This window comes from Balearica regulorum, chromosome 21 (assembly GCF_011004875.1).
Source record: "Balearica regulorum gibbericeps isolate bBalReg1 chromosome 21, bBalReg1.pri, whole genome shotgun sequence".
In the NCBI taxonomy this organism is placed as follows: Eukaryota; Metazoa; Chordata; class Aves; order Gruiformes; family Gruidae; genus Balearica; species Balearica regulorum.
In genome coordinates this window covers 5,073,078-5,097,616 of record NC_046204.1, presented here as the reverse complement: position 1 = coordinate 5,097,616, position 24,539 = coordinate 5,073,078, and the positions used below count along the sequence as shown (strand labels likewise).

At 37.3% G+C, this 24,539-nt stretch overlaps 1 protein-coding gene across 4 annotated transcripts in view; it reads right to left on the bottom strand.

Moving 5' to 3' along the window:
* Positions 1 to 1,657: 1,657 nt before the first annotated feature.
* The window catches only part of UBE4B (ubiquitination factor E4B), a 41,663-nt gene continuing 18,781 nt past the window's right edge, over positions 1,658 to 24,539 (bottom strand). For all 4 annotated transcript variants that reach the window (XM_075773195.1, XM_075773196.1, XM_075773197.1 and 1 more), the window contains 21 exons: positions 22,287 to 22,428; positions 21,677 to 21,777; positions 20,378 to 20,492; positions 18,405 to 18,488; positions 16,810 to 16,866; positions 16,327 to 16,443; positions 16,119 to 16,217; positions 15,527 to 15,640; positions 14,333 to 14,531; positions 13,967 to 14,105; positions 11,576 to 11,675; positions 10,686 to 10,813; positions 10,201 to 10,299; positions 9,413 to 9,648; positions 8,560 to 8,686; positions 8,121 to 8,265; positions 6,967 to 7,101; positions 6,406 to 6,597; positions 4,020 to 4,194; positions 3,379 to 3,525; positions 1,658 to 2,974 (listed from right to left, as the gene is read on the bottom strand). In XM_075773195.1, the coding sequence (XP_075629310.1) occupies positions 2,913 to 2,974; positions 3,379 to 3,525; positions 4,020 to 4,194; positions 6,406 to 6,597; positions 6,967 to 7,101; positions 8,121 to 8,265; positions 8,560 to 8,686; positions 9,413 to 9,648; positions 10,201 to 10,299; positions 10,686 to 10,813; positions 11,576 to 11,675; positions 13,967 to 14,105; positions 14,333 to 14,531; positions 15,527 to 15,640; positions 16,119 to 16,217; positions 16,327 to 16,443; positions 16,810 to 16,866; positions 18,405 to 18,488; positions 20,378 to 20,492; positions 21,677 to 21,777; positions 22,287 to 22,428 (2,713 nt within the window). In that variant the 3' untranslated portion in view covers positions 1,658 to 2,912. The remainder of the gene's footprint in view (positions 2,975 to 3,378; positions 3,526 to 4,019; positions 4,195 to 6,405; positions 6,598 to 6,966; positions 7,102 to 8,120; positions 8,266 to 8,559; positions 8,687 to 9,412; positions 9,649 to 10,200; positions 10,300 to 10,685; positions 10,814 to 11,575; positions 11,676 to 13,966; positions 14,106 to 14,332; positions 14,532 to 15,526; positions 15,641 to 16,118; positions 16,218 to 16,326; positions 16,444 to 16,809; positions 16,867 to 18,404; positions 18,489 to 20,377; positions 20,493 to 21,676; positions 21,778 to 22,286; positions 22,429 to 24,539) is intronic.

Sequence of the window (24,539 nt, the reverse complement as noted above, 5' to 3'; positions counted from 1 at the left end):
TAATGGTACTTTCAGATGCTCGTATTAAAATACATCTCATTATTCTGCCCACGACTGCTGAATTTGGTAGAGCATTTGTCTAAATTCACACCTTTGAAATACCCGATAGTAGTTCTCCAGATAAAATTGGTTTAGCCACTTAATGTTAGCCTTTGTGTCTTCTGTAATACCTGCATTGATACATTTTCAAGTGATAAATGTTTGCTATAATTAGACAAAACACCTCAGTATGAACTTTGCTATTTATATTCTTCAGGTCAAAGTCTGATATGAAGGCAAAGCAAATACAAATTCAGATTGTGAAGGGCATTGTCTTAATTCATTTCATCTTACAAGAAACGTAAGTATTTCCATTTCCTCCTGTCAGACAAGATTAAGACCCTGAATTTGTTCAAACAAGCCTTTCGGTTGGTACAATGGAATAAATAATTTCCATTTTATACTTGCATTGAAAAAGAGCTAGTTACGTACAGATGTTCTTATAAAACATTTAAAATCACAACCCTCTTTGATATTAGTTGTAACTAACACTCCAACTGTGAAATATCAGGAACTATTAGAGAGTAGCAGAGCTCAAGCCCTGTACAAGATACACATAAGCAATCAGCTCTTTTTAATTGAAGGATGGATTATTTGTGCTTGTGCTCTTCTCATTCTGTAAGACTGCTCACTGCTTCCACAGCATCCTTATTCAGAAAACCTGGCAGGGTATCCAGTTTGTAATAGCTGAAGAGAATTAGAAGAAAGGATTTCTTCCATCTTTCCCATACATTCACAGTCTGTCAATAAAACTAAAAGCTCTATGATGTTAACTTACAGAAAAAAAGCTATAATGAAACCATAGCAGTTTAATCATCCTTCAGTAAAAACAAATATACACTGACAAACAGTTGTCCTCCATCAAATTAAGTGTAAGTTCTGGGATGTTTATAGATTTCATGCTATAATCCTTAATAATGAGGTTGACAGTGGAACACTAAGTTTATGTAGAAAATAATTACCTCTTTACTAAAAAAGAAAACACCTTGAAAGTTGTGGCTCACTGCCATAGCCTTATAATACGTTCAGAAACCATGATGGATTTGAATGCTGAATGACAGCTCCGATAAAAGCATAGCCAACTTTGTTCTGTGACTTTTGAAGAGGGAAGAAGGGGATTTGAATTTGTGGGAGGAGTGAAGGTTGAGGAACTAAAACCAGGCAACAAAGCAGCTTCTCTGTTCCAGCAATCCATGCAAGACAAATTTTGGAATATTCCTCCCACCCTTGGGGAAAACACTGTGGCAGGGGGAAACACCACCACCAAAAAAACCCCAACCCCACAAGAAAACCCCCACTACATCTCCACATTTTAAATTAGAATTACTTGCACATCTCAAAGGTCAGCACTGGATTATATATAACCTAACAAAACTCCCCCTGGAGCCTGTCACCAACTGCCATGTAGCTATGAATAGGTGTAAGAGTCACCCACTTAGGAACATTCGTTACTTTGAAGTATTACTGGTATCTGTGTGCACAGAAATTTTTCACATCATTTACTAAGTTATCTCCAGATCCCAAATCACTGTCAGCAAACCTGAACAAAGCCACCCAATCGTCTGTATTTTTTATATTTTCACCAGCACACTTAAAGGAAAGAAAGACAAAGGAAGCATTTTATGCGAGTGTGTATCATTTATTGTAGTTCAAGAGAGTCAGGAATTGAACAGAAGAGACAGCGAAAAACAAATAAAAGAAAAACACAACCTTTTTTTCAGACTTAATTTTAAAACACTGTGGTTTCAAATCCTTTTTAAAAAGGAAATTCAAGTATCATATGCAGGGGGCAGTAATACAAAAATGTTTGTGAAATTTTTTTTAATTTTTTTTTTTAAAAATGTAATTCTACATTTCCTGCACCCTTTCTGCTTTGGTAAGGCCAAGCCATGGATACAAATTGGTATGCAACATAAAAAATGACCCCTGCCCCAAACTGCAGCCTCCAAGAATAAAAGGATCTGCTCTCTGCGGACAAGCTCTAATGGCTCAGAACTGTCATTTAGCATATATCATATCTGCAGCATTAAAAGAATGGATTTTATTTTTTAAAAAGTCACCGAAATCCTGGTATTCCCAAGCATCTCATTCATGGCAGCTGTTTTAACATACTTCTTTCTAACAAGGCTTTTCAAAAATGCCAGACCATCTAGATCAACATAAAGAAAAGGGACATCTCAAAGAACAGAAATTAAAATCCATGTGTGAAGTCTTTGCTTTTTTGAAATCATCCTTGTGTCTAACACCAATTAAAAACCAAATATGCAAATATGTGTAATATAAAAATACGATCCCAAGATTAACACTTTGTTGCAGGCACAGTTATCGCACAGAATATGTTCTTTTGAGGGCAGGGGAATGATTTTGATTTTCACAGGGTTTTTTTTTTTTTGCATTACAAAAAGAAAGAAAAGACAGCAGTGCAGGTTTGCTGGGTGGAAGAGGAAGAAGGGAGGGAAAGAGGAAAAAGTTACTTTAGCAGCAAAATGTCCAAGGTTCTAACCACAATCAAATTAACGGATATCTGGCTGTAAAAAATAAGGTTGAAGGGATGCTGCCCTGATCCATTCATCTTTGCTAAAATAATTCAGCTGTAAAAACTCCAAAATGTGACATATTGAAGGACAGTTTTGTAACATAAGCAACTTCCTAGCTTGTCCTCCATGTTATTGACCATCGTTATCACTTAAATATATGTACAAGAATTAAGCTGCTTTTCTCCTCGTCCACATGCTTCTGGTCACTACTGCCAGTCAGCGCCAGTGGGCATGCTAATCAGCTCTACAGCTTTCAAAGTGTGTCTGCTCCACTACGACCAGGACAGCCCACGCCCTGTTCTTCCATCGGTGTTGGCGTGCGCTGCAAGGGAATTCTTAATGGTCAGCATTCTGCTTGTCTCTCATCCACGCTTGGATTTGCTCTTTAAGTTCTGGCACTAGCAGGGTAAAGAAAAGAAAAAAGAATGATTAACTTAGTTAAAATTACTTAGTAATACTAATGAGAGAAAGTTCCTCATGACCAATAGCAAATTCTTTTCTAGAAATCTGATCAGGACTATGTACACTATTTTCTTTTCCCTCCATGTATTTTCTGCACAGCTTTGAGTAAATGAATAGCTTATTTACCCATCATAACAATATCCTTTCACCTGGTAGTTAAAAAGGTAAGGGTGTGGGTTTTTTCTCCAGAAAAAGGGAAAACAGAGAGAATGGGCTTTTCAGTGCAAGTTGAAAGAACTGTTAACTGAGGCCTCAACACGCTTCTGAAAGTATACAGAACAATTGGGGAAGCAATTGGTGTACAGTTTAACAGTTCCATTGCTGACTGTTACACAGATACCTGGTTCCAGCATATTTTCTGTCAGCGTCTGACGATTGAACGGATCGGTGGAAGAGTTCAACAGATGCCTCAGGATGATCGACCGGTCCATAATAGTTCCGGATGGCAGCCTCACCGGGTCAGTCATCAGAGTGTCCATAAGTGGATCTGAGGGCACAAGTGTCTCCTCATTACACTAAGGACAAGAGCTACAAATTTTATCTGCACACAAAACCACAGTGCGGAACCAAGATACTCAGGGTCCCCAGCAGGTATATTGCTAAGTTACGTAAAATGGTTAAAGTGAGCAGTGGACTTCAGCCTTTATATTGCTTTCCCCTTTCTGAATGGGGACTAATCATTGACTATCTGCACTCTAATTTTCTGATTTTGTTTTTTTCTTACTGTTTTAAAGCACATGTAAGCAAAACATGGATAGGACTGGACAGTACAGTTCCCAGAAGAAACACAAACTTTTAGCTCTCTGTTTACTTCACTATTTAATTGGAATAGAGCAGGATGCAAGGCTTCATAAACATAGTTTCTATTAATATATACTCAGAGTATAGAATCAAAGTAATCAAAGAATCTCATATAGAATCAAAGTAACAAAGCAAATCCCTCTTCTCCTAAGAGGTCAGTATTTAGAAAACTCAACTCACCTCTGAATTCATCCGGAGCATCACTGTAATCAATTTCTGCACGGGCATTCTTGGCAACAATTTCCTCCACTTTCTCTGCCAGCAGTTTGAATTTCTCTATTGCTATGGTTGACTTGATGCCAGCCTTTCTCATCTTAGAGATAACCTCCTCAAAGAGCTCTTTGCTGTAGGACCTCTACAAGCAAAGCATAAAAAGATAACTTTGCTGAGTTGTAGGATCTTAACATGCCATAAAAAAGTCTAAAAAATCTTTTAATGCATTTTTAAAACTTCAGAAGGATGGATCAATGAAACCTCAACATTACGTCAGACAGGAAAGTAGTATGCAGGTAACATTTCATTTAGCACCAAAATGTCAATTTGGGGTAGACTTATGCTTTTTTACTTGTTATCACTACTGTAGATCTGTTCAGGACCAAAAAAAAAAAAATACAACATCACCTAATCAAAATGAATCAAACACTCGGAGAGGCTGACTATAATGATTAGGTTTGTTCCTTAGACAAAACATCTGTCTTGCCACTCCTGTCTATTCTTGTTCTCACAAGTCTTGGCTGAAAATACAGCACAAAATGAAAAGGTTTTTTGATTTGTTAACTTCTCTGATAATGTGCACGGCAGTACTGGGAAAGAAGCGATTCTTTCTCCTAACCCAAACAAAAAACCCACCCCATGATGTTTCAAAAATAGTAAGGCAACTCAGAGGGAACAAATGCTTGCTGGAAGCCTGCCAACCAGCACAGTCAGGGCTGTGCAGCTACACAGCACAACACTCCAACACCAAATGCATCTCCTGTAGTTTCAACTGAAGCAGCATTGCTTTCATGTAAAAAAAAGAAAGTTACACAAGGACTTTTGAAAGCTGCTTATGTTCTAAAGACATCATTTCAAGTTCTCAATGTTGTGTTTTGATATAAGCCTTTCATAAAAATTGTTGTTTACACTGCAGTGCAAGGTTGAATTAAACAACAAAACAAAACACATTACAGATTTCTGTTTTCCTTAGGGATTTTAAAATGTTCACGGAGAAATACCATTCACAACTTAGGACACACAGTGCCCACCCAAACTCCTTTCTAGCTCACAGAGAACAGAACTATGGCAATATGCCCAGGGCTTTATAAACGTTTTCAGATTCCTGTAATACGTGCTAGGATTTGCAAATGGTAGATGTATCAAAATGCTTTAGAGACCTTGCCATGATCAAGCAACTTTTTGTTTGTTTTGTTTTTTCCTCCCAAAACCAGTAGCTGTTAACCAACTGTGCATTTCCTTGGTGTTTTTTCCTGTCATTGACAGTTTCTAAGATACTAGTCACTCCCCCACTTTTTATGAAGGGCTACTTTGTTAATTAAGCTTTATTCCAGTTCCCACACCAGCAGGCTTCTTTCTTTTTAATCCCTATGTCATTGCTGTGCATTTTGCCATGGCTTGCATCGATGAATGAACCATAGATAACATTTTCACTTTCATATATACTGAACAGCATAGAAAATGCACTGCATGTTCTTTATACACATGCAAACACATAAAGTCTGTTTCAGAAGTGGTACTGATACCTGCAATTACCAGAACTTAAATAATTACAGAAGAGAGAGGTACTCTGGTACCTCTGCTTCACAAGACATGCAAACACAGCTTCATGTATTGTGAAACAGCTTCCACTAGAATTTCAAGCAGCCATTGAGAACATTTTTTCCCTTCTAGATTTTGAAAAGTTTGTATTGTATGACACAGGCACAGAGAGATGCGATTCAGTAGTTTCACAACTTTACAAGAACACAGAAGTGAGGGATAGCTTATCTACCTTAAGAATTAACATGCTGCTCTGAAGAATACCATTAGGAGTTCAAAGGTGTCTTAATTGTCTCGTGTATGTTGTGTTTTGTCAGTTTATTACACAGCCTTTTAATAAAGTGATATAAAAGGGAATACAATTTGGAAACTGTTAGTCTTGACAATGATTGCTAAATGAGGCTCTTAGTCCCAGCTCTGCCCATTTCATGTGTTCTTGATGAGGAAGAGGGAAGAGAGTCAAAACTCTTTGTATGCTTCAGTTTTCCCCCTAGGAGGATCAGGACAAAGCACTGCTGCTAAATTACAATGAGTACAACTGGTGCTCAGGAAGTTTCCTACATGTGTGAAGTGCTATAGATGTTTATGTGTGTCTGTAGGTTTGCAAAACACCTAGAAAATACACCCATCTACAAAGAGCAGGCAGCCTATGAACAGAGACCATCTGCCGAAAGAAAAGAAATTGCAAACATATATGACAGAAACTGGGCAGCAGCATACAAGTAAGATGAAACTATTCTAGAGTATTCTGCAAAGTCCTGTTTGTCCACAGTGCTTTTGCCCTTCCCCTTCTCGTCTTTTTGGAGCTCACCTGATCATCAGCAATTGCTTTAGCAAAGCGAGCACAATCTAGCTGTAGGTAAATGTCAGTCAGTTGGTCCAACAGCTTCTTTGGTTCAAACCCATATTTCTCAGGGTTTTCGACTTTCAGGTCACGGCACTTGGGGCCACACAGTTGCTGTAAGTTAAAGTTCAACATAGCAGCCAATCGCGGTCCAAGTTCCTACAAGACCGAAGTAAAACACAGATCACAGCATGAAGGCAGTGATGAAGATTATCATTAGATTTCAATACAGCAAGACCAGGAATTATTAACTAATAAAATTATAATTTTGAGGCTTGCAGAAAGTGTCTTTTCTTTATGCATGCTTTCCATTAAAAATATGTAACACAAACAGCTTCTGTCTAGAAGGATCACACCATCTCAGTGACTCAGGCAATGCTGTTAACATCAAATAACTTCAAAAGCAATTAGATTTCAGTGAGTGGGAGAAAGGGGAGGAGAATGGATTCAATAACAATTCCAGGTTGTTATCCAACAGTAGAGATGTTAGAGAAGCTAGAAACCAAGTTAAATTTAAGCAGGACTTACAGGTCTGAGAAAAGGCTTTTGAACCTGCTTGGTAAGGATATGGAACATATCAACTGTTTCTGTTGCCAGGGCAAGATATGAACGAGACACACGCTCATCCTGAGCTAGCTGCGATTGCCGAGCTTGTTGCTGATCCTAGAAAATAAACATTCAGCGATTACAAGTCCACACAGCCATAAAGCTAACATGATTTAGACAGACAGAAGAACAGACTGCAATTCAAATCCAGATGCAATACATTTAAGGTGCAGCTCACTTCTACCTAATACTAAACAAAAGTCTCCCAACAATTTTCCAGAATTCTGCAACACTAAAAGTGAATGCAAATGGCATCACAAGACTCCACACGTTTGAGTCTATTTACATCCTGTAACTGCTCCTCACAGCTGCAGAACTGGGTTATGCTTCCTTTCCATCCAAATGCCAATACTTCAAAACCAGCTTGGGATCTGAGAGTCAAGTGAGGTTCTCTCTAATTTATGCACCATCATAAGTAAACACTCCACAACAGAAGAATCTGTAGATGATGTATCAGCTCATTTTGTCACTACAGGAATGGCTTTACTTTGCTAGTAGGCACAAACAGGAAGAATGCTTCAGAAGAGCAAACCAGAGTAAGTTTAACAAACAAGATTTTTATAGCTTTTCTTTTCAAACTTTTTTTAAATCAATAACCTTAAAATAGAAATACCTGACATTGGTGGATCAACACATACAATTATTGTTTAATCAGGCTAAGGTCTGAGGTATAGGACTCTAATTGTTTGCATCAAATCTACCCAGGATCAATGCATTAACAAAATAAAAGCTTCTATTTTCTTGAAGTCAATTCAACTGGCGAGCATCTTCCAAAACCTCCTTCAAGAAGGTTAAAGTCTCAATTTCTCCACTTAGAATTAAGTGCACAGGGATTTAAAATTTTATACTGTTTCCACTTCATACCACATTCTTTGCCAGCCACAACATAACTATGCAGAATGATGGTTTTTTGCAGGATGTCATCCAGAGTGACCATGGCCATACTGGCAGCAAGAAAAAGCAAAGAGAACTGCTTCTCATGAGCAGCACTCTTATTTAAAAGTTTTTTTTTAATGGTCTTGTATTAAAAAACTAAAAAATAAGTAAAGGGCACTTTGAAAAACAGCTCTGTTCACCCTGGGCAGCAGGTCCCATTGTTCTTTATTCTTCATCTCCTCTTGCACTTCATGGATACGTTTTAGGGACTCCAGACTCTCATCCAGCAAGAAAGTTGTGTCATTTATCAGCATGTTGATGTAGCGAACAAATTGCTTCCCAGAGCTGAAAACATTGAAACACAGTTATCACGGCAGAGTAGATGGGTGTGCAGACCAGACTGCGACCCCAGCAACACTCCTTCTGCACTGTATATTGTGAATAACGATCCCATTCCCCAAGCCAAGTTGATTGTGGTGTCCAGAGCTCAGTTTAGAAATACTCCAGTTCTACTGGAAGGAGCTGCCATTTAAGCTACAACGGAAAGCAGCATCACCCTTTCCCAACAGTAATAGCCTTCTCAGGTCATTGCCCAGTTTGCATGACAGAAAGCAGCATCATACACAATTTCCTACTCACTTGAACTCTTCCATAAATGTACCATGGTGAGCTATATTCTGCCAGAGGCTTTTGAAAATGGTGCTGATGTGGTAGCGGATCGTAAACTTGTCATAGAATTCGCTAGTGGCTCCAGTATGTTCAACATCTGGAAAAGAAAATAGACCCCAGAACTGAAATTGAAACTCTTTCCCACCAGGATTCACCTGCAACACACTACATCTCTCCCCTACTGTCTCCAGTGTGATGAACTTCAAGCATTAAGAGATAAAATTCAATTCCTATTCAGAAGTCTCCATCTTAATTCCCATTAAAAGCAGCAGCACCCTCTGTTTTCTAGTCTAGAACCAACCTCATTTCCAAAGAAAAACCCTCAGAAAACAAAACCTTCTGTTCTATTCAACTCCACTCTGCTCTTCATCCCACAGTCTAAGATTTCAATAATGAGATAACCCAGGGAACACTCAAAAAATACTTGTTTCTATGGGTGCAAAGCTCTTCTGAAGTATCCAAATCTACAGGACTAGCGAAACCACAATCGGAAGTTGTAAAATCCCAATACTCTCTTACAAAACAAACAAAAAACTTCCAATTTGCAATCTAAACACACAGAACCAATTGTCACAGCAACCTACAGTGCTAGAGTTGTCACTGCACAGCAGCTTGTAGGAGGACTAAAATTCTCAAGGTTCCGTCTAATGCTATTTCCCCCGATTCCTGAGCAACAAAGCCTCATCTTTAAAAGACCCAAGATCTACCTGATTTGTTGGTTGTTTGGGATTTTTTTTAAAGGTTACAACAACTAACACAGCCTTTTGCCTTATAATACTCATTGCTTACTGTACGCTCAGGGAACTACAGACAAAATACTTACCTGTGTAAAACTTCATCAAGGAGGGGACTAACAATTTAGTGGAGAGTGGATGATTCTCAATCATTTCAAAGAACTTTTGTGTCCGGGGCTGAACAGCTGGATTTGTCATGAACATCACTTCTACCAGCTTAGCTACTAAATAAGGATTTCGGATGTAGTTCTGGTTGCACAGCATCACAACAAGGAACATCACTATGTCCTGAGTACAGGGCTCATAAAGCACCTGAGGAGCATATCTGAAAAGAAGGAGATAAGGAAAACAAAATTAAAAACCCTGTATTGTCTACAGAAGATTTATCACATACATCAAGTTAGTTCAGATCACTCATTAACTGGAAGAGTTCAGTAATTTTATCATAATATCCCATCTTTCTCTACAGAAACTAGATTCTTACTCTTCCAAAAGGTCTTGCCAGCTGTCCACTGGAAACTGAATTTTAGCCTGAAACACTATCATATTCTTTTCTTGCACATAAAATCAAGTTTCCTATGAAGAAAGCTACCAGCTTCAGAACTCCAGGATTACATCTGAATAGTATTCTTGCCCACTTAAACTGCTAAACCTATACAAATGCATTTCATCCCAACAAATATCTAAGTGGGAAATTTTCTATTTATTAAGCTATGACTATTTAAAAATACTATTCTAGTGATTATTTAACACATGAGATCAGAAGGTCTCACTCCAAACCATAAAAAAAATTCTTTGCACCCTAAATTTATGTGCATACCACTTGTTACAGGGATAAAGGGTAGTACAAATTTCCTTTAGCTATAACTTTACTTACTGTACAATAAAAAATAAGAATTCAGCGACATCTTCCACGTAAAACTCTGGCAATGCTGCAAATACCTTCGGAACTTCTGGAGTTAAAGGCAATTTTATGCTGTAGAATGAAAGAACAAACAGGACAGTGAAATAGCAGCGTAGGAAGTAGAAAGTGTCATGAGTTCTCCTATGAAATTCTCCTATGGAACACTTTACTTGTAAAGTTCTGACACTGACTTTTTAAAAATCTGTTAGTACTTAAAATGTACTAAACATACCTGAGGGTTGCTCCCCACCCCAACTGAACCTCAAACTATAAGTAATATATAAATATTCCATACAAGAATGTATGTATGTCACTGGCAAAGTAACCATCACATAAGAATGCAGACACTGTAAAAAAGCCAAACAATTAAAATTCTAGATCTGCTATATTCAGTAAACAATCTAACATGATCTGAAATATCTTTGATACAATTTACACAAGACAATCCTGACACTCACTTGGGATAGGCAGGGTCAAGAATGCGAAGCATCAGCTGAATCACCATGCCATAGAAATTCAGGCATCTCCTGAGAAAGTTTTCATCCAGCAAACCAGCATCTGCACAAGCCTTGCACCTCACCAGTTTCTGCAGAATATGCATACAAAAACTAATCCAGGGCAAGACAACATAAAGGTAAGGTCTAGCCTATCCAAGCTAATCAATGTATCTATGAATTACAACAATTATACAATGGTGTCTTCTTCAAATATGCTGTTATTTGAAGAAAACAGGGCACTTAAGTCCCAACATGTTAAGAAAAACATGCACAATTTCAGTTTCAGGGACAGAGGAGCCTTTTACCAGCTTCATGGGAACAATGAAAGAAATAAGAGATATCGAAGTGGGAAAAAGTGCAATTAAAGTCATTTTGGTGATGCAGTTCAGAAGATTTCTGACAATTTATACTAGGAAAATCTAAGCAGGACAGACCTTCAAAAGAGGACCCAGCATACTCATGTTTGCAAGAATTCTACGTGAGATTAGGGACTCGAGTCCATCTCCTCCATGGGCATGGATTGTGCACACCCAACTACCCCTGAACAAATCACAATTCCTTTGCTGTTCTCTCTCCAATAATAACAGTATTTTCTTCTTTTTGAGGACTGCTGGCTAAGTTAATCTTGATGTTACTTTGAATTTTAGATTCACCATTAATGTTATCTTGTATCATGACCACCATCTAGTGCAGTCAAAAATATGTTTTAATGAGCTCACACAGTTCATAGATTCAAACCTACCATTTTCAGGAAGCATCAGTGGGAAGTTGCACTTAAACATTAGGGCAGAAAGTGAACATACAGACACATTGATAAAGGCATTTAGTTGAGAACTGAATCACTTACAAACCTTAAGCTGTGTCTTGCAACGTTTCAGCATTTCTCGATGCCTGGTAGCCAGAGGTGAATCCTTCCACTGACTTTCATTGTTTTTCAGATCTTCAACAGTCCTGAAAACCAGATGTAATAATTGGTTATCATGAGAGAGGGGATACATACTGCCGTCTACAAGGTATTTAACCTACTGATCTGCTAAATACTGAGGAAACGCTGAGAAGAAAAGTAGGGAAAAGCACTAATAATTTTCACAGAAGTTACCTATCATCATAACAAGAAAACTAAATTGCTTTTCTAAATGCAGACTGAAGATCTGCACAGTGTGCATCCAAAGGCAGTACATACACTAGCTCCAACACACATGCCTGTCAGGCAAATCAGAACAGTGGAGGAAAAAAAAAGGGGGGGGAGAGATGAAACACAGAAGGGATCTGTCCTGCCTGACAAGCTAATTTTATCTACTGTATTAAAAAAAGAAAGTATTTATCTTTTTTCTTATTTCACACTGAACCCTACAGTCATTCTAAAGGAAGGTTAAAAGAATGTCATTAAAATTAACCCAACACAAAGGGTTGGTCCAGTTAACGATGAGATATTTAGAGATCTCATTCATTTTCTAGTATCAGAAAGGAAATTGGAAAACATTATCAGCTAAGGAAGAAAAAGGTGAGTGACAACAGGACTTGTTAAAAACACCTTCCTTCTCCCAAGAACGGTACAAGTCTGCATCCTGTGTGTCTTCCCACTTTCTGCTATCGTAAATGAATTTTTGCAGTTTTGTTCTACCCTTCTCATGCTCCACTCCCCATAAAATTTAAAATTCAGGCTTGCAGAGGAGTACAAACCATCAGTAGTCTACAGTCTCCCTGTCAGCAAAAAAAAATCAAGGTGGCTGGTATTAGCTCCCCTCCCTTACCCATCTTCTCACTCTGCCCCACAGAAGAGAGAACTTAAATGTACATTACACACACCATTTACATTTTAAAAGTCCTATGTATTCCCATATCTTAATCCTTTTTAGAAAGGACAGCTGATTAGAATAAAACTCAATCTACTGACCTATATGAATATGGTTCCTTTTCATCCCTCCTCTAAACACAAATTCTTTTCCATGTCAATCTCTGCCTACAGCAGAAAAATACCCTAATTTCTTCATTACCAACATCTAATTACAGTGCCCAGTGCTGCAAGCAACTAAGCAATTCACCAAAAATGCTGAACACTAAGCTCCTACTGATGTCAGCAAAAGCCAAGAGCTCTTCACTCTGCACCGTTAGATGGAGATTGCTGCATAAGCAACTGCTTCGCAACAATTCTAAATAAGGAAAAAAGCAGCAATTCCCTTTCAAGCCAAATGTATGGCTTATTTACAAGTAATCCACAGGCTGTTTTATAGGAAAATACATTTTATCTTTAAGATATATTGATTCTTCACATTCCACTTTCTGCAGCTTCCCAGGTTCTTGGCCTACGTGTGTTTTAAAAACTAAAAATGAAATCATTACGAACACAGTCCAAAAATCCTGTAATGAACTCATGGTATTACTGCCAAGGAACATTTACCAAAATGCAATGAGTGCAATTATAAACAATGGAAAATACTGATGATATAAAAATCTGTTCTAATTTTAACAGAGTATTCTTCGAGGTTTAGCAGCTATAAAAGTCTATTTGAATTTATGCCAAGAGAAGTGGAAAACAGGAGTATCTTCATGTCAACATTATGACTTTTATTTATAATTTTTAAAATGGTAAACCACATGCTGAATTACATGTACATCAACATGTAAGAGTTTACTGCGAAGGCTTCCCTACCCCCTGCCCCGAGAGTATGACAAGTTACCCCGCCTCAGAATCCAAGGGGATTGAGGTAAATATCTTCTGAAACGATACAGAACAGCTCAGGCACAACTAACAATGTCTTGTATCTGAAATCACAAGCTGTTTACAATGACTTGATTATCAGACAAGTAACTTTATATGCACTCCTACAGCTATGTCAAAGAGACCGAGGCACCAACATCCACACACCATCAGCCACATCACAGATTAAGTTACAATAAAAAGTGTTAAGTAATGTCATGACAATCTTAAAATACTCTGAAAACAATTCAATTATCTTTTAAATAGAATGGTCTTGTCACCAATTTGAGTTGCCTTGTGGAACCAGTATCCTCCATCCCACTATTATCTGAATTCTTGATTCAAGCCACAGTTCCTGAACATAAGCAAAAATCCATAAGGGCCAAAAGCAGCAGATCACCAAATAGTTATGATGCTCTGTACTCAGCAACAGTTTTACCCAAATTATTCTAATTTCCACTAAGTTTATAGGACTTTCCATCATGGTGAGAAGACGATATTGCTAGGACTCAGATGCTCTAGATAATTAACAACTTCTAACCTGTTGAGTTCCCTGATGGCCCGCAGTCTACGTATGTACCGACGGCAGCTTGGCAGGATTGAGAGATGATGGGCATGCAGGGTTAGGAAGAAACATTCTGTTGGGAATTTCGGCTCAGAAAATGGAGACGGATCCCTGTCTAGAAAACAAAGAAACAAGAAAGCGTATAGGTGAATAAATTTAACTTAACTGCCTTATCTAGGGGTGAGACCTTAAACTCAACTTTAAAACACGTAAGAGCAGACAGCATCAAGAAAAAACATTTAGGAATAGGGAAATTATTTTCCGGAATCAAGTATTTCTATGTACCTCCTGTATCGAGAAGGCAGAGTAAATGCTTAACATATCTCAATTAAAAGTACTCACAAAGTTCAGCAATCCAGGCTGTAACATCCTCCATTGTTGCTTTCACTCTTGTCTCATCTGTTGGGAGGTCAATACGACACCTGGGATGAAATATGTACATGGGATCAACCGTTTCCAGCTTTATCTTCATACTTAGTTGCTGTAGTACCCATAAGAAGTTGAGCATAAAGCCATCTGTAGACACCAAACGATCATCTGTCTGTGGGGTAAGAGAGAAAATAGTTGAAAACATAAGCTTAGAAATACAAGGGTATTTTCTGCTGCTTGAACAGTATTCAACATCAATGAAGGATGCAAGTTCAAGAAAAGGGAGAAATTACAAAGAATGTGGATCTCTGAGGAGACCTTCATGATATCGGGACAGTTACTTACTAACTTACAAATTATCTTTCTCTACGGTTCAAGTAGTCGTTCTCAAGAACGTTAAACAAGACCTAAGAAATTAAAAAGGCCTCTTTCAAGAATGGTTTGCCACAGATATAGACAGCAACAGAAGAGTTTCAAGTAGTTGCTGAGCTTCAATTCATAAGTTTATATCTTAAGTGTAAAGTTTTATTACTTCTTCATTGGAATTTGACAGAAATATTCCTAGCAATGGTTCCAAACCTTTACTTTTGAAAAGGGGACTTGAAGACGATGATGCAAATTTCAGTTGTTCAGGATTCACGCACAGATTTTATCACAGGAAGTGAGTGCAATGTGTTGATTAAACAATGGCAAAATAACATCCCTGTTGTTTCATTGGAACTGTGCCAGTTCGTATCTGCATTACCCCTTTGACAGAAACCATACAAACAAAGCCTAGCAACTTACCAGCTGGGAAATAAGTTTTTTAACATAGCCAATTGGAATGAATGAAGCCCCCATAGATTGAGGGATGGGGAGTGCACGGGGGGGGGGGGAGGAGTACAAAGCTTTAAACATCTCATATATGATCCCTGTTAATGAAGTGAACATGCCAGTCCTAAGACAGGAAATAACATAAACTGATCAAATAGGTAAAGCAGAATAATTTCAGGAGCGGGAAATGTATTGAAAGAGATAAAGACTGATGACAGGGCTTCTTGCCTGTTGTAGCAGGAATTTAAAATTCTTTTGCCCTCCATTCAAGAGCCACCACTGCGTGAGCCATATAGTGCTATTTGTGCATTGACCAAATCCCCGAATTACAGGAAGAGTGTTCTCTTTATTTACCTGCATTTGTGCCTTTTTCATGTTGGCATTGACAATAGCTGCCATGTAACTGAGAGCTGCTTCTCGAGTTTCACCATTCAATAAAATACTGTGTAGAATCTTGAATAGCTCTTGCTGGAATTTCAAGTAAACATTCTGTCAGGTTGCACATACTTTTCAACATCGCATTCCTGCTTTCTGTTGCTCCATATTTTTTACGTTCTACAAATTCCACAAAACTAACTACAACTTCTGTTACGGTCTTATTGTCAACATAATACGCATGTATTAGTTATGAAATTAGTTACAGAAAAGATTTATATATAAGACTAGTGCAACACACAAACTACTAATACAGTATGCATTTTTTTACTCATTCTTTAACATAAACTATAATCCATGACTAACTGTTCTGTTATTTTCTGAACTGGCTTACAGCCCTAGAGAAGTATTTGTAGCACTGATTCTTCTTCCTCTTTCCCTTCAGCCATATCCTAACAAATTCATTGTTTAATATAGAAGTTACATTATTTTAGAGTACATTCTTCCTCTATGTCAAGACCAAAAAACCCACAGTATGCTTGCTTTTTTTTTTTTAAACATAAGAACTTACCCTTGCTAATTCCAGGTAATGTTGCAAAGACTGGCTAACAACTCTGGTGTTTTCAAGAGTAATGGCAGGCCCTGAGAAGTACTTTTCAACTACTTTGTTCTGAAAGTAGAATGAATATTAGCAAATATATTGAACATATTGGGGAAGGGGAAAAACCAAAACAAATAAAAAACCCAAAAGAACCAAACAAAAACTACACCACACTTACATCATCTTCAGCAAAGACAGAGAGGCTGAAGAAGGCTCCAAGATAGGAAAGTCTTTGCAGCTCTCTTCCTGCACCTGTGCTTAAAGATTTAGGCAACCACAAGGGCAAAGAAACAACCTAGAAAACAGAAGAAATAGCAGGTTAATCAAAGCTGCCGTATCAGCCATACTATACCTGCACTGTCACCTTTCAGTGTTTGCCGTATGCCCTCGATTCTCCAACAGTCAGTCCTGCTGATAGCTCAATGGAAACACCTCCTCAGTATCTAAGCAAGTCTTGTTTGTCCCAGTTTTTCTAAATTCTCAGGGAAAAAGACTCTCTTTACCAGTTTACTTTAAACTACTGTTTAGCATGAGATACTACAGTAGTCCCGGTTTAGAGTTCTTCAGAACATTATCAATGGGGATCATACAATACCAACAACAAAATAAATTACACGGTCTTTTTAAATTGAAAAAAAAAAATCAGACTGGATACACTTACCAAACTGCACATAGGGTGTGTTTTCCCAAACTTGATTTCACAAAGTTCACATAGTGCCTATAAAGAAATCCCAAGAAAGGAATTGCACACAAAAGTAACTTAAGTAACTGGTCTGCACATAACAAGCTTAACATGGCAAACTGCTACAACAGCCAAACCTTTTCCCCTTAACCAGTGGAAAAACTTCCATCTTCTACAATGGCAAAGAGGTCCAAAAAGAGCCAGAGCACATCCTGCTCCCATTTTAGCTTTTACGTCTGTTCCAAGTTGTCTCAAAAAAGCTAACATGTCTCACAGGATAATAAATTGTTGCACTTATTTAAAAAATTAGCTGTGCAAATTGTTTGTTTGTCCAGAACATAACAATGCCTTTGCTGGACTCCTGAACTGCCACATAAAAAGTCAGTAACAATAATAAATCGAGCAATTGTTCTATACATACACCAAGGCCTTTGTCTTTTGAATCAGAGTGGAAAAATGTCAGATGAACACAGAAGCCAGAAACAAAGAATCCTATCCAAGATCTCTAACTCACTTTCAACTGCAGCACAGAAAAAAGAAAGCAGTTATAACAGACAATTCTGAAAACATAAAAATACTGTAGGTTTTCACATATCCTGCTTCTCCTGTATTATATGTTCTCATTCTTCAATTATACTGTAGCTAGTAACTACTATTCCATCCTTTTGGTGCACACTGTGCTAACAAGAGAAGATCAAAATAAAGTATCATTTTCAAGTAGCCCTTACTTGTAGCCAATAGCCAAATTTGCAACAGTTCACAATTTACGTTGGGGGGGAATAACAAGAGCAGAAAAACCACAGAACCAGCAAAAAATTTTATTTTTGCAAGAGTACCACAGTTGCTTAGTCAATTTGATTTGCAGCACCCCAGTCCAGCCAATTTCCTGAAGTACAAATTAAACCTGAGATGTAACAGCCTTTTTTGGCATCATATGCTGAAGATCCTAAAATCTGAAGGTGTGAGCTGACAATGCTCAATTTAGCCAAGAATTTAGCTTGCTCTTTTGTGGCCAAGCACGCTTTTCAAAAGACTTTTTTGTTTTGTCAATAAAAGCAGTGGGAGGGAAGCAAATCTAGGGACTAAAGTATGCACTTAAAAAAACGTAAAAATAAAGTTCCCAACTTTTCAACCAAAGAATATTATGAAATTTTCCTACAGTAAATAGTCTCCAATTCAAGTCATTTTGGGTTTAATGCGACAGATTTTAGTTTTCCACATACAAAATTGAGTCCAACCACCACTGGTGTGCATACTGGGCCTTATTTCCCACACTTAAATTGGGAGGAGCTTAGAAAGACTTTATAACCATCCATAGTATTATAACTAGCATGCATGATGAAATCCATACATTTGATTATTTTATATGAAGCAATGCATACAAACATTTGAATAGCCCACTATACAAATGTTGTAGGTTAAGCTTAAGATATTATTAGCCTTAAACTCTACTAGGTTTTCCAATGATCTTCTACACATCTCACACCACATTAAGCCTCCAACATAGAGTTTAATAGTAACCTGCTAACCAAAGAAATCCAAAGAAACGGCTTCTAGAAATGAACAGTCCTTACCATAAGGGGGTACTTAAAATTGTCACTGTCAAGGGAGCACTCTTTGGAAGCTACAGCCAGGCCTTGTAAGATGGGAATAAAGATCTGTAAAAACATACATAAATTACTTTATTCAAGAATAGGAAGCAATCAAATGACACTTGCTGTACACAGCATGAAATGCTTGTTCATTCTTTAAATACTGCAAGTTACCCAACAGAAAAACTACCATATTTTCTTTAAATCTGCATCAGTTAAGCTTGAATGTTTAAGAGATTATTCAAAGCTAAAAACCAACTTATTTGATATAGCGTAAATGATGTACTGACTGGATGTCTGGGCATAACAATCTACGCATAAAAACTTCTTTCCAAGCACTTGTATGTAATTTTCCTGATCATGTTCTAACTTATTTCCAAACGTTTACTTTGCAAACCAAATAACCCTTGAGACATGCACATCTAGAATTAGACCTAAGCTGAAGCTGACAAATAATGTCAGCACACTGACAAAAATCAGGTGTTGTTCCATCAAGTTCTTTGCGTGTGGAAACCACGTGGGGAAGCATACACACATTTCATACAGCGTCACTGCAGATACTGTATGCGTGGGTGAGAGCATGTTTGTTACAAACACGAATGAGAGCACAAGTTCTGTAGAGGTCCCCAACAACTTGATTGCCCAAATGGGTAATGATTTATTTGCCTATACATTTAGGGTAATAATATAGCTTTAATTTTGCATGTCATATAAGCAAGTTGGTTTTGTGCTGGTAAGTTCTAACTGTGGTAAGGGTAAAGATAACAAGCAACAGTTAAGGATTGTTAGGAGAGAGGAAGTGACATGACAGGAACTTATTAATCAAAAATAATTACACCCAATTAGTATGTCCCAATCACACAGCTCTGACAACTATATCCTCACAAAATAAACTCCTATATTAATTTTGCAACAATAAAAACAAGAAGTCTCAGTGAATTTTAAGTATATTGTGTTGCTTCTATGAAGAGACAAAAATATTATTAAATCATAGTACAGAAAAGGACTATAACAAGGTGATTGTCTGCTTCAGCTAGAGGAATGGTTCTCTTCTCCAGGGTAGGTGACCTTTAACACTTTCCATAACTAATTTTTGACAATCTTAAATGTACTTTCAACTGCATGAACCTCTACTAAAAGGTCTCCAGAGATATAAATTATTAAAAGGTACTTGCATTAGACATAAAAATTAGCTAATGTAATTTTTTTCAAAATTGGAAGGGTCAAAATGCCATTCTGAAGGCCCCTTAACTGTTAAGTCACATAATACTACAGAGGTGGTAATTAGAGACAATCACAACCTTACTGATCTACTTATATAGGCCAGAAGAAGTTTCTAGTTTTGTGTCTTAATTACTAGACCCATCAGTTCCAATTTTTATCATCTTCGTGAACTACTCTGACACACAGAATAAACCATCTAATGTTTCTCAGTCATGTCCTCTGTACAATATTAAGACCTACTGTACTAGAATTTGTAAAATGCTCTTAGCACCTTAGATGCAAAGTATGGAAGTTGCAAAGAAGGGTAAAGATTACAAGATAGAAAAAACAATAAATCTTTCTGAGTACAATTAGAGAAGATTGCTGTCTTAGACACACATTTTTAGGATATTTTGTACAAAGGCATAGAGGATGATCAATCCCATAATATATGTCTGCATATTCTGAGTAGTTCACTTTGTTACATAAATGTGTGCAGCTTATTAACAAATGCACTTTTAATAATTAGAATAATGAAATAATGAAAATCAGTAATGTCTGACTGAAAGTCAGTCTTTTTCACAAAATGCTAAATGAGTTAAAAAACAAACTCCAATTGCTTCACAGGTTGCTAGCCCCTGAAGTAATATAGAACTGTGAGATACAAAATAAACTTCTAGAAATCCATTCTCTTGGATATTGCAAATAATAGAATCATATGATATAATTATTTATTTTTACTTATGCCTTACCTGTTTGAACACCTCTTCATCCTGATAAGTTGTTCTCACCAATTCTTGGATGAAGCCAAATGGGAGATTCCTACACAGCATATATGGTACCAGCAAAGACTGCTGCTGCAATGACCTTTATTTGTATTAAAAAAAAAAAAAAACCAAACTACTCATTATTTGCAGTGGTATTTGCAAAAATATCAGTGATCACACCTAAGGATGTGCCAGAAAGCGTATTATCAACATGTAGGCACCCTACTCCTTTCAGGAGTAACTAACTCTGTCTTCTGAAGTTACTTGGGGAAAGGTTATTCTGAAACAGATGCTGCTGCCAACATCACACTTTAGTTTAATGAGATTGGGAGAAAATAACAGCTTCTGTGTTCTCCCTTCTACTTCTGTTTAATGAAAAGACCCTTTGTGAAGCTCAACTAGTAAAGGAACAACTTTTTTTGATGTATGTTTTTCCAGATTAAGAAAAAGAACATAACATTAGTCTTTTCTGAATTAACACAGTCATTACTTTTAACTGCTCCCTAGGATTTTTTAAAAAGTGTCTTTTTTCCTTATTACATATAAAAAATTTTAACTCTAATGTCAACATTGGTTCACATAAAGACAAAACTTAACTCAAAGAACAGTGGATAATTGGTGCAGCTTTAAAGATTATGGAAGCATTGTTTGGAAACACAAATATAGAATTGTACAGATTTTAGTGAAAGACACATATCCTATTTTAAACCTTTTTACTGTTCCTACTAAACAGGCTGCTAGTCAAACAGCTGCTGTTGAAATGACCACACTTGAAATCTGAGTCCTGATTTAGTGTCGAATATCTACACACAGATTTACACTACCAAGTCTGTTGTGGTAAACTCGATGAGGTAAACAAGTGCTATGGCACTTTAGCAGTTTTTGCTACACATTTTGATAAGACTGTTTCTCAGGTGTAGCTCTACTGGTTACTGATTTTCACAGGAGCAGTGCCCCAACAATCTGCAAGTCAAACAGTTTATGCACAAGGTAAGGCAGAAAACAGCTTGGTTAACTCAGATCCCCCACTTAAACTGTTCAAATCAACCTGGATGATTTTACCCAAACAGAGTTAGAACAAAACCACTTAAACTGCTCTCCACCAACATATCAGTGGGAGCAACAGCTTCCAATGGTAAAGCAATGAACTATTCCTCTGGCACATAAATGCATCCTGCTCCAACAACTGGTCTTAGTTTTCTTAACTAATCCTCAGAAGAAAAAAAACAATAAAAAACATCCCAGAACAGTCTAACGGTCATGCCTAACATCAGCTGTGTTTACCTTGGTTGTGTTAAGGATCCCTGTAGCACCAAAGCAGCATGTGAAATGCACTGTGATCGGATGTTGCTCAGTAACTGGCTAACTGTTGGCTGGCTACACATCTGATAAAAATAACTTTACATTAATACAAACTAAAAGTATTCAGAGACAGAACAGACAGGAAATATGGCAAATTTCTTTATTCATGCAGTATGAATGTAATATGCAAACTAAGACTAGCACTACTCCAGCTAAAAACCTTTCAGACTATATAAAAGAAAAAAGCATTGGCTGTTTTCTTCCCCAGAAGCGAAAGCTTAAAGCAGAATACGGAATGCTGATAGGGAGCAGGTCTCACAAAAGCATGTTTTACATGGAATAAACCTGGATAAAAGGCAGTAGATTGAAAGGTGAGGGACAGCTTCTAACATAGTGCTTATCTTAGAGATTAAAACATATACGTGATTCAGATATGATGAATTAATAGGACTCAAACTTATAAATCCTGTAATTCTATTTCTACAACAAAGCCATCAAGAAAGAACTATCAGTTTCCACCAGCTTTCCCCACTAAACAGTAAGGGGAGCATCTGTGACAGCCCTGATACAGCTTCACTTGGCTGAAATTTACCTTTGGTGCTTTTCTCTCCTCTATTCCAACTCTGTCAAAACACTCGATGAGGTAGTTCAGCATCTCTGTCTCCTTACAATTTTCAATGGTGAAGTGGTCACTGCAGGAATCTGAAACACTTGAGCTGCCAGAGCCTCCCATACTTTAACACACACAAAGAAGAAACAAAGCATTAGGTACAGTTCTTCATTTGTGCACCATCAAATAATTCATGAGCTCTTGACTTCCTCTGTCAATTTTCTGAAGACTGCATCCCATCACACATGGCTCAATAATTAAGATCATTTCTGTGATCTATGAAGAGCTCTCCACTTAACAGCTTGTCCACTCTGAAAGTTTAGCTGTACTGTAACATGACTGAAGAATCAATTATCTCATTAAATGAATAAGTATCTGAAAGACAGCAATAAGGTGCAGGACTAATGGGTATCAATAAATCTTGTTCTCACATGGCAACACTGAAAATGAACAGCCTTTAAGTTGTACCTGACATCAAAATTGTTTCAGGACATCACACCACTTCCGTGCCATGATGCAAGCTCTGCAGAGTTTCTGCCCAGTCTCTGAATATTGCATTCAAAACAGTAGAAGTATCACCAACTCTGTTAACACTAGCCAACCCATGGAACATAAGACCTCCCACTGCAGAGAGGAGACCTTAGCCGATAGACAGGGCTACAGACAACCACCTTATATACTCTGAAGAAGGAGAATAAACACCACAGGAGGCAATACATCAAAGCAACCGCTCCTTTTAAAGTTTCCACATTAACGATAATTTCAACTCAGTTCATTTCAATTCCCTTACAGTAAAATATGCCATTTCATTAAGCAGCCCAGCCTCAGGGGCAAAAATAAGAAAACACTGATATTGTAATCACAAAAAGAAAACCATGCTTGAGACGAGAGAGAAATTAAATACAAAAAGTGAGAACAGACCCCCACAACTCTCAGTCTCAGACTTGTTATCTCAACAGAATTCTTTTCTACATAACAGCTTGGCAAAGCTAATTAAAAGCAAAATCCTCATTTTACAGAAGGAAATTAAGACAAGATATATCACTATGTAAATGGAATTTAAAAAATAGCAGTTACGTGGATGGTCTACTGCTATTCCTCAAAGAAAAGTCTGTGTACAGTCAGGGTGGATTTAAATGAAGCCAAGTTTATAAGCCCCAGATCTTAAACTGGAAAATAAGAGTATTTGTTTCCTTAAATGCAGCTTTTTAAAAACACATTTAAAACTACAAACTGTGTCAATACTGGAATTTCCTTTAAACTGTAAACTAATTTACATTTTAATAATCAAGCTGTACAAATCTATTGTACAAGCTTTACAGTCCAACCAATAAATCAGGGAAAAGTTATTATTGCTAAGCATCTGGTAGCTCAGCATGTTCAGAAACATAACTTCTAGTGGCAGCAATCTCTTTTTGCAGAGAGAATTTGTTTTCAGTTATTCAATTAAAAATAATCCATGTAAAATGTAGCTCTATTAAAATAGTACTCAGTAACCATGAAATCATACACATATTTTTTCTATCGTCTCTCTTTTAAACCTGTTGACTTCTCACATTCTGCTTAAAAATTACCCTTTTAAGAACATCAATTTATGTAAAGAGCCTACCACTTCCATAGTTAGTCATTCTGTTAAAGATTTCACTGCAGCAGTAACTGAAATTATTCTAATGCAAAGCTCATACATCCTTCATACACATATTGAATGCCTTGATATTTTCAGAATGCAAGTTGTTGCATAATTGTACAGTCACTGTGTTTATAATTTAACTAACATCTTACTGCTGTCTGCAGAATGCCAGGACATAATACACAAACTAAGACTCTAGAAGCATAGCAGCCTCAGAAATCCTTACAAAAGGCTTTGCAGCTCCATCCAACATTTGGATTAAGTTGCCAACAGGACAAAAATTAAAACAGTGGGGAAAAATAATCCTAAAATCAACATACACAAAAAACCCCTAAACCTGTGTTATCCACTCTCCTGAAATTAGACAGGAACGGAAAAGAGGAGATGCTATTGGAAGGTCTTCTAGTTAACAGTCTGACTTTGTTCCTGTGGCAAGCTGGGACGCTACTGCTAATCACAGACAGAAAAGCTACTGAGGGGAAAAAAAGATCATCTCACACCAAGTCTTTTGGGGCATTCCCCGACATCACAAAATACTTCCTAAAGTCTTGACCTAGCTTAGTTTTAGAAGGCTTAAGCAATTAGATCTTCCCTGACTTTTGCTG